Consider the following 17,670-nt stretch of genomic DNA (forward strand, 5'->3'; position numbering starts at 1 on the left):
TGATTGGTTGCCTCACTGAGCCTTTTTTAGATTCCTCATAAAATAAACATTTGCTTACTATTGTGAACTTCCATACCTATCTTCAAATGTTTAATATGATTTTTCTTTTGGAAACTGCCTTCATTAGGAGTGTGGTGAAGAAGCCATCAAAAGCAGGATGTTTGCTTTGGTAAACATTATGTATGCATCAGTGTATATTTTGAAATTTCTTATTATTACTAGTAATCATATTAGTATTAGTATTTTGCATGGAGTCTTCAGGGGCGTGGTGTGTGGTGAAAACAGAAAGTATTTCTAATGTATTGGGCTTTTAACTCCTACAGTAGATTCCTTAAATTTTGAATTCATGAAGTGTTTTCCGAATTGAGAAGTTCTCAATCAGTTCTGCCCATGTCGCTCCTTGGGCAATCATAATGAAAGACACCAATCACAGCTTGACTTACTCATGTGCGGATAAAGTTAGAACTTTCCCCACCTTTAAAACAAATGCTACCACAAGAACAGATTTGCTGTAATGCCTCACTCTGTCTCCAGAATTTAGTTTCTTCCTTAGGATTCTGCATGCCTTTATACTACCTGGTTTTCTGAATATGCCTTCCGTGAGTGGTCCTTTCTCATTGATAAAGGACAGCATATCCTGAGAGAAAAAAAGAAGAGTATATGGCATTTCATATCCCAAGCCCAGAGTAAAAGCTTGCTACCTTTTTGAAAGAGCTAGGCGATGTGATGGTATACGGTGTTAGAGCTGGAAGGACTAAAGTTAATTTAGATTCTTTAATCAATGTCTCCCTATAGTTTCTACCCAACATCCACCTGACAGTCATACGCTGAAACATTGTAATCACTTATTTTAATCAGATTTTTTTCTCATTGAATTTACCCTTTTAAATCGAACTCCCGTGTTTCAAGGCCTTGTGGAATCCTCGCCTGATTCCTTGTGGAATCAGTCTTGATTCCTTATTCCCTTACATAGATGCACTTCCCCAAGTATGGAAATCTTTTTGCCATACTCATTTCCCATTTGTTGATTCTTCTTTAAGTGATTGTATCCTCCATTGCAACTATCTCTATTTCCCTTCTTCCTTAAAAAAAAAAAAGCTCAAATGCTCTCTTCTTATTAACTGATTACATTTCCTTCATGAGTCTTTCACTGTCCTTTGCTCTATGTTCATGTCCTCTCCCTGCAGTGTAGAAAGATAATAAGGGCTGGAGTCTGATAGACCAAGGGATCGGAAACCTATTATGCTTCTGATCATTTGTGTGACCTGGGGCAAATGTGAACTGTACTGAAAGCTTTCAAATTCATTTTTAAAGTGGGAGGATGATACTTCTAGCTACCCCCTAAAATGGATGTGATGCAAGGACTGGGGAAGCAGCAAGCATGGAACTAACGTGGTCAATTTCTTCACACCTTGGATAACATTCCCAAATCTAGTGCAGGGTTGCAGAGGTCCTGGGTACTCAGGAAATTTCCACAATGACAATTCAGTACACCGATTTGAGATAACAAGGGCAAACTCTGTGGCTGTCATTTAACATCCTCTTTTAGAATTAGCAGATTCTTATATGCCTCAGGATGAGTCTTTATGCTTAGGTAAGATGTTTTCAGTTGTTAGATTAAGTAGACTCCGTTGAAGGAGACCTGAGACTACTGTGAGTTCAGGAAGACAACAGCAGAATGTGAAGATGATTCATGCACACAGAGTCCATTTTGACTGATCTGAACAGGCCTACATGGGTCTCGGTGGAAACAAGTGGAAGGGACAAAACGTTGTTCTGCTGTATTGGCCAAATGACTCTGCAGTAGGTAAATCAAATGACACTAGCAAAGCTTCTCAGCCAAAGCGAGGGAATGTCTAATGATTTATCCATTTGAGGGTTGGTTTGCATGAGAACACTTGGCCCCTCCGCGGTCCTTCTCCTCAGGAAGGTAAAAAAAAAAACGACCAAACTGAGACCTACCAGTATGGGTAAGGGCAAGATGTCCTTATCAAAGATATCCGTAAGGGAAACTCCAAAGAGCTCTCCTGGTTTTTCAGACAGCACAGCTGTGCACTGGTTGTTCTGGGACGGGCCAATGCGCTGGCAAAAGGCCGAGTCTCTGAAAGCAGTGCTTTTCATGGTCTTCTGGTCTGAATCTAAGGAAGAAGGGAGATTAGTGTGTTTTAATTCACTTAGCCTTATTTTCACCATTGCCATTATACAGCATGTTCATTGTAGGGGCTAGAAGAGGGAAACTGAGTCATTTATTGTGTAAAACTCTCCATGTTCTAATGTGGCTAAGAGGGTCCTCATGGCATTGATGAGTTCTTGCTCCTATCGTTCAGACTGATGGTTCAACCTTGGGACTTGATCAGATTGAAGGTCAGAATTTCCTGCCATCAGTTACTGTCTTTGCAATGCAACAGGAGACACTGAACCTGTAGACGTTTGTCTTCTACTGGAGTGATCAGTGGGTTCAGCTGTCAGATATGATTTTAAAACCCAGAAGGATTTGTATGCAAATCAGGCTGAGATTAGTAATCCTCTGGTTTCAAATCCAGTCTGAGACCAGAACTGCTCAGATGAGTCTCCACTGAAGTGTTATGTGAATCGTAACCAAAGAAATGGTTGTCTAACCTACTGAGCAATGGAATGATTTTTATTATCCATATAAAAGTATACAACACAACACAGTACAATACAATTCAAAAAGTAGGTCATAGGATATGGTAGGCAGTGAAAAGGGGAGATAATTTGTGGAAGATTCCTCAATATGAATATATGGGACCAAGGAAAAAACTTTAAATGGAAATAGCTGGGTCTTGGAAGGGGTCATTATGGAGATTCCAGTCTTCAGTGCCTTACTAAACTGTAGACATGTAGGTGGATGGACCACATGGGGACTTGGTAGCATTCTGCAGTTGTGCTCTTCTGGAAATCACTATCACTCTCACTGGCTTGGATTCAACAGTTTGATTTTCTGTCACGGACGACATGAAAAACAAACACTTGTCTTGCACCAGCATATTCTCAGACATGGTACTAGACTCATCTTAATTCCTGATGACATGGATTATCCAAAAGCTTCCCTCAACACAATGAGGTATATGTCGTAAAACGAAGACATGTCAAAAGTATGGAGGGATTGATGATATGTGTCTCCAGGTTTTGAATCTAAACTCCAATTTACAAAAAATGGGGTGTTGCCAGTGAGCTGTGATTTGCTAGGCTCCAATAATACTCGCACTAGGCTCAGGGGAACTTCTCCTAGTTCTATTAATTGTGTTTTAGAAACGTTTTTACATCCTTTATGTTATTGAATCTTGACAACACTTCTAAGATTTAGGCATTATTTTTATCCACATTTTAGGCATGAAAAAAGTGATACCGAGCTAGAGTAATTGGTCAAAGGTCATGTAGATGATCAACGGGGGGCACTGGAGTTTGTACTCTGGAGAAGTTGTTTGACATCAAGTCAAGTCCTTTTCTCTCAATGATGCTGGTTATTTTCAACTCATTTTAAAGAGCACTGGAATCCTGTGGTGCCTCAAGAGCCATTGATCAAAAAGAGAATGGAGCAGGAATTAAAGCCCCGTGCTATGGTTTCAACCAGAGCAGATTTATATATTATAAGTAGAAATAAATAATTATGCATTATATGCTTACCCACATACAAAATATAATATAGATGCGGGATCCATTTAAAATTGTGTTTAAAAATATCCCCAAACACTGTATCATACCATGCTATCTCCTAATACTGCCAAAACGTCTTGAAGTTTCTATGCTTTCGTGGGTCTCCAACAGTGTGAAACCTCCCTTGACCTGCTAGCCAGCCTTCAGAAGTAGGAGCAGCTGGGAATCATTGCCCTGGGCATGCTCTGGGCTCCAGAGCAGGGCTAAGTATCTGCCATGACCCCTGGCAACCTTGCTGCCTGTGTCTCCCTAAAGCCTATTAAATTATCCACAGTACCTGCAGCCTTCCCATTGTTATGACAACTCTTTGAATTCTCTCCCAAGAGAGAAGTGATGTCTTCGCCAAATATCTTCAGGCAATTTTCGATCAAAAACTGTATGAGAGAAGCCTGTAATGCAAAAAGAACACAGTGGGGTGCTCTTTTTCATATGGAAGAGTTATAGGTCACATTTTGTTTATAAACCTTGGATCTAACCAAAACTGTGAAAGACTTCTATGAAAAATTCAGAGTTGATAAAAATATATAGAAACCCAAGTTCTCTAATAAATAACATAGAGTGATGCTTTCCATTGTACTTTGAGTACAGATTTTAAAATACTACTAGACAGAGGGCTAAACTCCTACTTTGTGGCCTAATTTAATACCTAACATTGTGATACCAAAGGTTACATCTTTAAAACTAGGATAGTTTTCAAAGTAACCCACTTTCTAAAAGTTTACTTATTTTCTAAAATTTTGCTTCCAGAAAATATTGGGTTGTAACTTAGGAAAATAACTGATTTAGATGTATAAAGCAGTGACAAAATCCTATGATATCCATTTCTTAAATATGGACAAATATTTTTTGGAAAGTGGATATTCCTGTGGATTTTTTTTGAAGTTTTCTTTTGTTTTGTTTTTGAGTAAAAACTCACAGGGCTGGGGAGAAAACATGTTTGTCTAGCCGCAGTCCCTTCTCATGTCTTACTTTGAATAATGCTGGCTCTTGGCATGAGCTTGGGGAAGCTGTCATCTTATTAGGTATGTGTGGCTTCATCAGGATGTTTTGGAATATCTCACTAGTTTCTGTCTGATGTAGCGGAGGCAAAAGAGTAGTCAAGTGTTTTTCTAAATGAGCCACAACTTGCAGAGCAAAGCTATGTGTTTGGAGCCATGGGTGCTCTTAGTGCCCAAGCCACCTAGGATGTGCCAGTAACGACCACAGGAACTGGGGGTTGTTACCATTGTGTCATGAGGAAACCATGTCTTTGCGCAAGGTTACAAGCTCTCCCTCAAGGATCAGGCTGAGATTTGAACCTTGGCTTGTCAAACTCCGGAGCCCAGGTCTTTTCTACCATATTACATCACTCCTCTCTCTTTTGTTTAGTCAGTCTAGTATTGAATCTCCTGGATGGGAAATAAGTGACTCAACTGCTCTGCGTTTCCCACTTTAAGACCCCTTCCCATATTCCACCAGAGAAGGATAACAAACCTGCCATTCCAAGAAAGCCTAGGAAGATGTGCACTTTTCAGAACTGATCCATCCAATTTACTACTACACATTTCAGATTCAAAGCCTGGATTATAAACCCGAGGGGACACATATGAGAGCTCTCCCTACCTTTTTTTTGAAGTTCTCTTCCAATTCCAACCTGCAGGAATTAGGTGGATAAAGAAGGCTTGGGGCTATACACACTGATAATTCATAAGCTGTCATCTGATTGGATGAGGATTGTTGCTCAATGTTGTAGAGCACTCCGAAAAGGTATCGCAAGAGAACAACGTTCACTTTTGGCAGCTGGGCTAGAAGCCTGAAGTCAGAAAGATGCACTTTTGAATAAGGCAAGTCACTGCACTTAGCAGCTGGAAGTATAGAGATGGAGAGCAGAGAACATCTTTCTAGATCTAGTATACAGCCTGCTGTAGCAGAGTTCCAGGCATGAACGTATACAAAAATGTTTTACCGAATTCAATTTCTGAGCTAACCCACTCCGTTTAAATGTTTGACAAACTTTAGGTTATGCCACTGGCTGTTGATGCACTGGCATCTCTTTGGCCACTGACTTTTGTCTACCAGTTTCATATATTCAGAAGTTATACAATGACTAATGAGTCAATGTTAATAAGGTCAGGAGAAGTACAATAATAGCCGTAAGGCATGTCTCTATTCTGAAACTGCCCTCCATGGGTGACAAGAATTGAAACTATGTGGCATTGAATGTTATTTTAGTGGTCAAAGTGGCAAGAAGTAAACCAATATATTCCTAATAGTATATTGGCTGTATTTCTGAGCCATGACCAGAGTAGAGTAATTATTGCATCATTACCTCTGGGCTGCATTTATTTTTTTCTTCTCTGTCACTTCGTCAAGAACACGAAGCCATTTTTCATAGAGGTCCGATGAAAGTAAACTGCCTTCAATATTTTCAAGAAAATCCTTATGTGGATAAAAGAAAAATACACACAGACACACTCACATATACAAAATATATATTGGAAATATTACAGAGAAAACACTTAGTTGCAAACTTCAGTTCAGTCTTACTTCCGTCATAGATACCCAAACTGTGACCCACATGGAACTCTGCTCTGATTCTCCATTGACTTGTACGTGCAAAAGCAGGTGTGTGGATTTTCTCCAACAAACATGAAAGCATCAAAGCAGAGCCTAGGCTTCAGTGTAAATGAGGACAAAGCTCCCTTGTATCATATAGCACTTACTCTTTTGTGTGCTTTTCTGCAAACTACTACATAAGCTACTCTCATAATTGTATCATTCTTCCTTTCCTGAACTATACAAAAGTAGAGAGTCTAATGGCAAACTCGTGATGGTCCTGAGGATGTATTCATTTCTAGTGTAGGCCAATTCTCCAGATAGTTTGGCATGATACTATTCAGGCCAAGGTTGCAGAGTCTGATTCTCCACAAAGATTAGTCAACTTTAAGTAGGGAAAGCTTCAGGAATGTCTAAGAACTCTATGCACACGTGGTCACCATCTTCCTAGTCTGTGCCTATAACACGGGAATAGAAAAGACCCTATTAAACCTTGCTAGAAACATCAATTCCATGTGTGCACCTTCAAGAGGGCAACACTTATCATGCTATTCGAGTACCTAATGTATCATCATTCTTTCCCCTGTCTCTTGATGCCTATATATATATTTAGTGGTGTGTTTTACTGGACCTCAGTGTAGTAGTGGTCAGGGACTATTGGTATCTTTCATATAGTTGAACAGAAATGAGGGACAAGAAAAGACCAAATGTGACAAGGAAGGACCACATATGACCTTGATTGTAAGAGTGTCATCATTACTGCCTTAACTTAGTTTTGTTGAGAGCTGATAGCAAGTGCCAAGGTAGATGGATTAAATTCTCTATTCTAGTTCTCACTTCTTTCTCCATTCCCATTTTAGCAATAGAATGGGATATCTGTGATGTAGCTGTATAATTTCCAAATTAATATAGTTCTTGAGTTGATCTATTGAATTTTCAGAATTCCAATCTACTTTTGTCTGTTGCACCTACTCCAAAAGTTAGGTTTATCAAAACTGGCATGTAGCAAGAGCTGGCTAACATGTCGTTATAACCTTGGATGGTGGGCTAGACATCACAAATATTAACTAAAGGATGCCTAGGATGTGGTGAAAGGAGACACAAATGGCAAAATCATTCCTCCATGACTTATAAAGTAAAAGGCATCAAGAAACAGGAGACAATGCGACAATGATGGTTAAGAATGATTTGGTCACCTCACTGAGCCTTTTTGGATTCCTCATAAAGTAAACATTTGCTTACTATTGTGAAATTCCCTACCTATTCTCAAATTTTTCGTATGATTTTTCTTTTGGAAACTGCCTTCATTAGGATCGTGGTGAGGATGTCATCCAAAGCAGGATGTTTGCTTTGGTAAATATTATGTATGTGTGAGTGTATATTTTGAAATTTCTTAGTATTAATAGTATCATATTAGTATTAGTATTTTGCATGGAGTCCTCAGGTAGGCTGTTTGTGGTGAAAACAGAAAGTATTTCTAATGTATGGGGCTTTTAACTCCTACAGTAGCTTCCTTAAATTTGATTTCATGAAGTGTTTTCCAGTTTGACAAGTTCTTAATCAGTTATGCCTATGTTGGTTCCTGGGCAATCATAATGAAAGACACCATCACAGCTTCAGTTACCCATGTGTGGTAAAGCTAGACCTTTCCCCACCTTTAAAACACATGCTACCACATGAACAGATTTGTTGTAACAGTTAACTCTGTCCCCAGAATTTAGTTTCTCTTTTAGGATTCTGCAGGATTTTATACAGGCTGATTTTCTGAAGATGCCTTCCAGGAGTGGTCCTTTCCGATTGATCACGGAAAGCATATCCTGTAGGAAAAAAAAGAAGAGCATATACATTTTGTATCCCAAGCCCAGAGCAGAAGCTTGTTTCCTTTTAGAAAGAGCTAGGCTATTGGATGGTGTACGGTTTTAGAGCTGGAAGGACTAAAGTCAATTTAGATTCTTTAGTCAATGTCTCTCTATAGTTTCTACCCAAAAATCCACCGTACAGTCATACACTGAAACATTGTAATCACTTATTTTAATCAGCTTTTTCATTGAATTTGCCCTTTTAAATCAAACTTCTGTGTTTCAAGGCCTTTGTGGAATCCTCGCCTGTCTCCTACTTTACCAGTCTTGGCTCCTTATTCTCTTACATAGATGCTCTTCCCCCAGTATGGAAATCTTTTTGCCATACTCATTTCCCATTTGTTGATTCCTCTTTAAGTGATTGTATCCTCCATTCCAACTGTCTCTATTTCCCTTCTTCCTTAAAAAAAAAAAGCTCAAAAGCTCTCTTCTTATTATCTGATTACATTTCCTTCATGAGTCTTTCACTGTCCTTTGCTCTATCTTCATGTCCCCTCCCTGCAGTGTAGAAAGATAATAAGGGCTGGAGTCCAATAGACCAAGGGATCGGAAACCTATTATGCTTCTGATCATTTGTGTGACCTGGGGCAAATGTGAACTATACTGAAAGCTAATTCATTTGTAAAGTATGGAGGATAACAGTTCTAGCTACCCCCTAAAATTGATGTGATGCAAGGACGGGGTAGTAGCAAGCATGGAACTAACGTGGTTAATTTCTTCACACCTAGGATAACATTCCCAAATCTAGTGTAGGGTTGCAGAGGTCCTGGGTACTCAGGAAATTTCCACACTGACAATTCAGTACACCGATTTGAGATAACAAGGGCAAACTCTGTGGCTGTCATTTAACATCCTCTTTTAGAATTAGCAGATTCATATATGCCTCAGGATGAGTCTTTATGCTTAGGTAAGATGTTTTCAGTTGTTAGATTAAGTAGACTCCGTTGAAGGAGACCTGAGACTACTGTGAGTTCAGGAAGACAACAGCAGAATGTGAAGATGATTCATGCACACAGAGTCCATTTTGACTGATCTGAACAGGCCTACATGGGTCTCGGTGGAAACAAGTGGAATGGGCAAAACGTTGTTCTGCTGTATTGGCCAAATGACTCTTCAGTAGGTAAATCAAATGACACTAGCAAAGCTTCTCAGCCAAAGCCAGGGACTGTCTAATGATTTCTCCATTTGAGGGTAGGTTTGCATGAGAACACTTTGCCTCTCCAAGGTCCCTCTCCTCAGGAAGGTAAAAAAAAGACCAAACTGAGACCTACCAGTATTGGGAAGGGCAAGTTGTCCTTATCACATATATTTGTGAGTGAAACCCCAAAGAGCTGTTGTGGTATTGCCGATGGTGCAACTCTGCACTGGTTTTTCTGGCAAGTGCCAGAGCGCCGCCAAAAGGCCCAGTCTCTGAAAGCAGTGCTTTTCATGGTCTGGCCTGAATCTAAGGAAGAAGGGAGATTAGTGTATTTTAATTCACTTAGCATTATTTTCACCATTGCCATTTTGCAGCGTGTTCGTTGTAGTGGCTAGAAGAGTGAAACTGAGTCATTTGTTGTGTAGAACTCTCCACGTCCTGATGTTGGCTAACAGCATCCTCATGGCATTGATAAGTTCTTGGTCATATCCTTCAGACTGATGGTTAAACCTAGAGACTGGATCAGACTCAAGGTGAGTACTCCCTGTGTCATCAGTTACTGCCAGTTACAAGGCATCAGGAGGCACTGAACCTGTAGATGTGTTTTCTACTGGAGTGATCAGTGGGTTCAGGTGTCAGATCTGATTTTAAAAGCTAGAAGGATTTGGTATGCAAATCAGGCTGAGTTTGGTAATCCTCTGCTTTCACAGCCAGTCTCCCCTCAGCCCCAGATTTCCTCTTTGGTTTCTGAGTGCTCAAGTTTCTACCATCCAAAGGATCTGCTTCTCAGGACACAATCTGCCTGAGCCCTACTTCTATGTTCCTCTGCTCTGGGCCATCTTCAAGGATGACTTGCTGCAGTCAGGGTCCTTGGGATGTTGTCATTACATGCTGGCTATGTGGTGGCTGTGTTTTCTTGTCATATCCCACTAACCCACCCAGAGATGATGTTTTTGGTTAAATAGGTTTAACATTTACTGAAAGGAGCCTAAACCACAATGAAGTGTGGAAACCTACTTCCTCACACACACACTCAAACATATATGTAAATATACATCTACACACAAGTCCCAGGCTTGAAAGAAATCATAGAAGCGAAAAAAACAATGAGAGGTTATGAATGCACTTATAGAGGTTATGAATGCATATATATATTATATATATATACGAAGGCACCAGTTTCCAGAGATGATTTTTAATTACTCAACATTCCCTATGAAGGAAGAGCTTTCCAAAGAAAAGGTGACCAGCAGTGAAAAGCTGAGTTCAAAGTTTCTAGTGCTCAGCTGTGAATGTTTTCCTTTGAAGATTCCTTAACATTGCTTAAATAACTGATTTTTGAAGAGTCCAGAGATGAGCCAAGGTTTCGAAGGATAAGCACATGAGGAACATTTCACCAAATAACCTTGAACACCCGGCCACTTGGCTTTTCTGGGATGTAGTGAGTGCATCACCACCTCCACTCATGTGGGTGCCAGCACTGCACCAGAAGCATCCTGGTCCTGCCACTTATGAAGCTCAGCATTTTAAAGCTTCGGTTTGCTCAACTTTAACATAAATGATGCTACCTACAACTCGTTAAACTAAATATATGATATACTACTCAGCACAAGGCATGGCTCAGGGCAGCCTTGAAAGTGCTCTGAGGGTATAGAGAAAGACAGGAGTTAAAGGTCTTCCCAAAAGATTTAAAACAAGGAAACAACCTTCATAGAAATGAGTTGGGTCTTGATGTCAGACTTTTGAATTTTTCTAAGCTTGATTTTGGGTAGTTTTTGCATTCTTTCCTATACTGTTCCTCCTCATTGATGACAATAAGCTCACCCAGAAAGAATAAACTGTGTGTCTGAATTGTGTTTAAGCATGGAGACATGAGCCAAGGGAAGGCACTTGAAGAAAAGCAAGCGGCTCACCTCTCCCTTGCTTGTTCTGGGCTGGGTGCCTGGGCTTCAGTATGAAATGGATTTGCATCTCTGTGATCTTCTGCTCCAGAAGGAGGGACTCCTGAGTTGGGGAAGGAGAGATGGAGTCCTCTGCTTCCTTTGGCAGTGCTTTAGTAGATGGAAGATGGCTCATTTTAATTCCATAGGGATGTTCATGTCCTGTATGGAAAGAAACCTGAATATTTAAGATGATGGTGATGGCTGTCATCAAACTACCTGAGTGTAAGCATCACCCTATTTGTATATGTTGGTATTTTTCTGGGACTTCTAGATAAAGAAGGCTGTGCCTCCTCAGTGAGCATCATATGCACCCTTGTGGGAACACCTTACAGAAAGCGTGTGCCCAAGAGAAAGATTTTAAGAAGAGAAAACAATTTAAAGCATGTTACTTTGCTTGAAATACATATATTCATGAGTGCAATAAACAATGCTGACTTTTGCTGGGTAACTATCTGAGAATGTTGAAGGTTTTCTAGTTTGTGCCTTGACACTAACTACATCTATACATCTTAGGCAAATTACTTGACCCCGTCGAGCCTTACACTAATTCTTTGAAATGCTTGTCCACACACAAACTTATCAGAGTGAATATATTAATAAGCATTGGTGGTTAATATTCTTATTTTTTATTTTTATTTTTTGGTTAATAAATTTTTAAATATTTGGAGTATATATATATAGAATTGCTATCTTCACTATTCTCTCCAACAGAATGTCAGTCGAACAGATTTTTTGTTCATTTCCTTTTGTCAATTCTCCAGCCAGAGCTACTCTAGAGTAGTGGGATGGGTTGCCCTTATGCTTTATGGTTCCCTTCCACTGCTGCCCTCCCTCTATGGGGTGTCCTGCCAGGCAATGATCAGAAGGAAGGGTGTGCAGAGTGGGAAACCCAGAAGCAAACTGTAAAACGATGGTTAGAGAATAGAAAACCACACCCAGAGCTATCCAGAATTGCCTGCCAAGTGATTTGTTTTGCTCTTTTATGCTTTAAATTGTTTTTCCTCTCTAGAGAATTCTCAAAGACCCTATGAAATGATATGGATTTCATTTTTTAAGAATAGAATGAAAATTCTCATTCTGTCATTCCAGATTTATTACTGAATGTACCTAAAGGAGCTTTTGCTGTTCTTTTCATCCGTCATGAATGCAATGTTCACAAGAATCACAGGGACTTCGCTCCATTAAGGAAAAAGAAGCTTCTATGACAGCAATACAACCAAACCAAGATAACCAGGAGTTAATCCACAATTGAGAATTGAGAGTATGTTTTAAAAAATGCATTTTTGAATGCTCTAATGGATCATCATGAACGACAGGCTCTTCAGATTCCTTAGAGCTGCGTTCGTGTGTGAAGCTATTCAAATTCTCAAAAGTTACCATCTACATCATTTTATCTAAATTAATGCACTTTATTGAAACATATATAAGTATTTAACTTTTTTCCTTTTTACTGCTAACCAACTATTTTTTTATATTTTATTTATTTATTCATGAGAAACAGAGAGAGAGAAAGAGGCAGAGACACAGGCAGAGGGAGAAGCAGGCTCCATGCAGGGAGCCCAACGTGGGAGTCGATCCCAGCTCTCCAGGATCCCACCCTGGGCTGAAGGCAGCGCTGAACCACTGAGCCGCCAGGGCTGCCCCTGTCCAACTTTTACAAAGATGTCAACATTAATTCAAAACAGGAAGTGGTACTGAGGGGTTTTGTTCTCAGTGATGAGCTTTGTGACTCTATAGTCTAAGACTGGGAATATATATTTTGCAGAAAGAAATTGGTTGTTTTTTAAAAAAAGGAAATTGGTTGTTTAGATTTCCAGATTATTTGAAAAAGAGTTATAGCTTCACAGGTTTATTAAAAGGATAAAAAAATTTCATGTAAGAAGGAATGCTTTAAGATTTCTAGAAGAGATTATTGTCACCATTACCATCCATTACTATACTTCAAGGCCTGCTACCAATCCTGTCTTCTTTTTCTTTTTTTTTAAACCCTTCCATTACTGGAAACATTAAACAATTTTGCTAATCCAAAGATTTTTTTTTTCAGAGAACTTGTGCTAATAACTATTTTAGAAGAGGTGCAATCTGTTTATCAATAACCTTAAGAACAGTGATGGAAAAAACCTGAGAAACAGCAAAGTGCAGGCGATTTCATCAGTGAAGATGAGAGGAGTTTAAATGTGATTATCTCATTTTCCTTATGATGCAGAGAAAACTGGGCACAGGGCAGGGGTGTTAAATACATATCTGTACCTGGATTCAGAGACATAACTGGATTTTAGAGAATTCTCACAAATAGAGGCTTCTTAGCAGTTAGGAACTAGAATTCAAAATTGACATATGAAAAATAAATGTATGGGAAAAATTCCAATCCATTTTGCTTTCATACCTAATGAGTAAATAAGTAAGTAAATAGTAAATAATCACACTTTTTCAAGACAGCTCTGTTTGTCAGGTAAAAAGAAGTAGAAACAAAAATTTACATTTCTCTCCCTCACTAAATCATAGCTGCTGAATGAAGAGATGTTATCAATGCCTGGGCAACAGTACCTGGTAATTCTTTATTAAACATGTGAGTGAATATTGCATGTGATTTTCACTTTTAAGGATTTTGAAGCTTAAGAAAGAACAACCATTACTTTGAAACTTAGAGTTACAATTTTGAACCTAATCAATCCCATCTTAGATTTTCCCTGACACTTACCAATTAGTGGAAGTTTTTCCTTGCCAGAACTCGCCCACAGCTGGAAGTCGTTCTCAGAGCCCTTGGAAACAAAAAGAACTAGGTGTCAAAACATATCTTTCACAGTACTTGAAGAACACATTTCCTTAGCATATCTGTGTTTCCAAAAAGAAAGAATTGGGGCCAGGATAAATGGTATTTGGTCCATGGAGGTAGCTATAGTAGTTGTTAACTAGTTCCCCTCACAGCTTCCAATAGACTGTCCCAGATTCTTGTAATTTTTGATAAAGACCGGGAAACCACAGTACAGCCAGCCCCTCACTTTGTGGGTGGCCCATGGTGTAAGAAATGAGATTTGTGTCCCTTTACTATGGAGTAAAAGTCTCATCTCAGAGTCCTCTCTTCTGCTGTCTCTAGACTCCTTGGATAGCGTTGGCCTTTGTCTCCAAATGTCCCTGCCCAGAGATGCATGTTGTCCAGAGAGCCATATACTCTGCTATGACTAATCCTGAGCAAAGTAACTTGAGAGGCATCAATAGCTCAGCAGCCCTGAGCCAAAGGAGACAAATGCCCAAGAGACATTGAGGAGATAGTGGACGGAAGTCTGCCACTGGCTTTGGGGCAGGCAAACTCCACTTTAGGGAGAGAAAGGATGAGGACTCTAGGCAGCATGTCAGATGCAGAAAATGATTACTCCCAGCACAATTATTGCCCAGTAATACTGAAAATCCCAATTGTTTGAAACAAACAATTCTAAATTATAAAGATTGCTGAACTATTTTAAAGAGTCTTCCTGGAGACTAAAGCAAAAAAACGTTTGAAATGGAATTATTGGTAATAGTTATCATGTGCCCTTGACTCCTGATTAAAAATCATGGCCTTCACCTTATGAAGGAATGTCATAGGTATGGGCACAGACACAGATACACACACACACACACACACACACACACACACAGCTAAATCTGCTCAAGATTGTGTTGCAAATAAGAAGTAAGAGCTAATAAGGTAGGGTAGGGTTTGGAAATGCCATGCTGGAATCCTTTAAATCAGGTATACATAAAGCCAAATAAGCCCAGTTCTTCATTAAAATAGAAATTCTTTGCCTAGTGACATTGATCGCTTTAAGTAAAGAAAATCACAAACATGAAATAAAATGAGTTAAATCATTAGTCAATCTCCCCACCTTCATCCCTCAAACCACTCACTCTCTTTTCCAGGATTTAATTCTTACTTAGGGTTTCTATATCATACAGGTTAGAAACGTATGTAAAGATGTGCTTTAGTCAGTACATATAAATTCAATTTATTTTGGATGTATTATTAAATGTTGTTTGTACAGAAATCATTGATTTCTTCTGCCAAATTCTCGTTGCTCTGAAATTTTAAAGGCCTTTATTATACCATTGGCTCAGATAGAATTTACAAACCATCTTATGATTATGTCACATCACATTTACAGAGGATTTTGGATAAGAAGCTGTGCTTTCCAAGTGCTCCCTTTGGTTCTCTCCATCTATCACTGTCCCTCTTTTTTCCCTTATAAAACCTCATCCTCAAATATATTTCTCTTTCATAAAAAGAGATCAGCCCCAGATCCATGGTCTTATTCAGAACTTGTCTTTGTCTTGACCAGTTGCTAAAGGGTATGAGCTGCTTCATCCTCAGGATCTGCATCAAAAGGAGGTAGCTTGTAGCCATGTAGTCTTTATGTCAAAATGTACAACAGAACATGTAATTTAGGATTCATTAAACGGATTGAGTCCTTCCTTGTGTGATAACTAGGGTCAATAGGGATGGAGACGTATCAGAATTGAAAACACAGAAAGAAGAGTCCAATAGAGGAGGAAATATTTAGAAATTTAGAAACAACAATAAAAAAGAAACTTAGAAACATCTTTATTGTCTGTATTTAAAATATATACAGTAAACTGCATATTGTTATTAGCACTCTAAAATTATAGTCCAATTTTAGGCTATAACTTTGAATTTGCAGAAAATTTCAAATAGGAATATAAGAATAGCACTCATGTATAAGCTAATACTATAGCTTCGCTGCCTTCAATTTCTAAAGTTGGAAGGAAAAATATGAGTATGTTATCCACAATAATCAGCTGTCTTATGATGGGAGGTGCACAACACCTACACACACACACACACACACACACACACACACACTCACAAAACTCAAAAGTCAAAGTTGGTTCGTAAACTAAAAATAGATAGTAGGCAACTTACGGTTATTCCCAGCATTGTTAGTAACATGTTGATAGTGTCATTTGCTGTGTCGGAATTTGTCACTGTTACAGTTACGGACTGTAAAAAATAAATAAGAAAAATTGCTACAATTTTTTTAAAATTTAAAGCATGTGACCAAATAATTGTCAAATTATTATCCATACTCCAAAAGTAAAGCTTGTTTCCAGGTAATGACAAAGTAAAGCACGTGTAGAACACGAACCCTTAATTATAATTTCATTTTTTTATATAACATGAAGCTAGTAGGAAACATGTCAGTAAAACATATATTTCCCTCCAGGAATTTGTGGCATACAAAATACAGCAGCTGAAGCAAGGAAGAGAAAAATTGAGAATTCTAAGAGGGCACATGGGGTGACCCTCAGCTCCATAAGGCTATTTCCAAAATGGTGGGAGGGGGATAGTATTAAAGGAAGGCACTAGATACTTTCCTCTCTTACTGAGTTGTGTTTGTATAGTATGGCTTAGTTCCTTTGTTTGTTTGTTTCTGGGTTTTTTTTTTTTTTGGCTTAGTTCCTTTGTAATTACATAGTCGGTTTCAGTAAAATCAGGTAAGAACTGGCTATGAAAGACACTTTTTAAAAACTACTATTTAGTCCATATTTTCTTTGTCAGGCATCATGGTTAACTAAGACTTCCATTGTTGCAATCTCTTAAGACTGATGAATCTAGGAAATGAGACTGGAAATGTTAGAAGTTGATGTTCCATTCACAACTCTGCCAGCGAGTAGGTACTTCTAATAGCTCTCTATCAGACCATACATTGAGAAACTGCTCCATACAACTAGGAAAAGTTTAAAGAAAATTTTCTGAAAGGGGTTAATAGCAATCTGAGATGGATCTATAAGACTATCTGAATTACAAACTATCTGAATTACAAAAATTACGAAAGTCATATAAGAGAATATGTAACCAGAACATTTACTATGCATACAGTTTTTATAACATGTTTAGGCAATGGGGCCTGTGTCCTTCGGGAAACAGTGCATAAAGAAGAAACAGCACAAGTGGACACCCACAGGCCTTGAAAATATTAAAAGCAAAGTTAAAAGAAACTCTTTCATAAATCACTCCTTGTCCTTTCATTGTATTTTTCTTCTTATGAATTGAATGCAATTGCTTGATATCACAGATGGTCCCAAAGTAATTCAATAATCATTCAAATAGCAATTCAAATAGTAATTTAAGGGATGTATGTATATTTTCCTGCATGTTGTAGGTTCTCCCAACAGACAAATTCCATTAGATAGAACTCTCTCTAAACAAATAACTTCAGAAAAATAAACTATTTTTTGAAATAATTCAAAAGAAAAAGAAAACTTAGGTTATGTTCATGAGTCAAAACTGTTACTTAATATATGAAGAACCAGGAAAATGAGATCAATTTTCAAGAGCTGAAGCCACACCTGAGATGATCTCGATGCTTAGACTATTAGCCAAACACAGCTATTACAATAATGCTCAATGATACAAATGAAAATATGTTCACATTAAACAAAAATAGAGGCATCATAGTATAGAAATAAGAAGTATTAATGACTTTTCCTTATTTGAGAGGAAAAATATTTAACATAGAAA

The 17,670-nt window shown here is 38.5% G+C and overlaps 1 protein-coding gene across 1 annotated transcript in view; it reads right to left on the reverse strand.

Moving 5' to 3' along the window:
• Positions 1-263: 263 nt before the first annotated feature.
• Positions 264-17,670, reverse strand: part of LOC140598740 (rho GTPase-activating protein 20-like) — a 59,375-nt gene continuing 41,968 nt past the window's right edge. Inside the window, exons 12-21 of the mRNA XM_072757269.1 lie at positions 16,072-16,149; positions 13,855-13,915; positions 11,124-11,312; positions 9,344-9,516; positions 7,869-8,030; positions 5,987-6,096; positions 5,281-5,470; positions 3,956-4,067; positions 1,963-2,138; positions 264-637 (exon numbers count right to left, since the gene is read on the reverse strand). Of these exons, the coding sequence (XP_072613370.1) occupies positions 440-637; positions 1,963-2,138; positions 3,956-4,067; positions 5,281-5,470; positions 5,987-6,096; positions 7,869-8,030; positions 9,344-9,516; positions 11,124-11,312; positions 13,855-13,915; positions 16,072-16,149 (1,449 nt within the window). The 3' untranslated portion in view covers positions 264-439. The remainder of the gene's footprint in view (positions 638-1,962; positions 2,139-3,955; positions 4,068-5,280; positions 5,471-5,986; positions 6,097-7,868; positions 8,031-9,343; positions 9,517-11,123; positions 11,313-13,854; positions 13,916-16,071; positions 16,150-17,670) is intronic.

The sequence above is a fragment of the Vulpes vulpes genome, chromosome 4, assembly GCF_048418805.1.
Source record: "Vulpes vulpes isolate BD-2025 chromosome 4, VulVul3, whole genome shotgun sequence".
NCBI classification, from domain to species: domain Eukaryota; kingdom Metazoa; phylum Chordata; class Mammalia; order Carnivora; family Canidae; genus Vulpes; species Vulpes vulpes.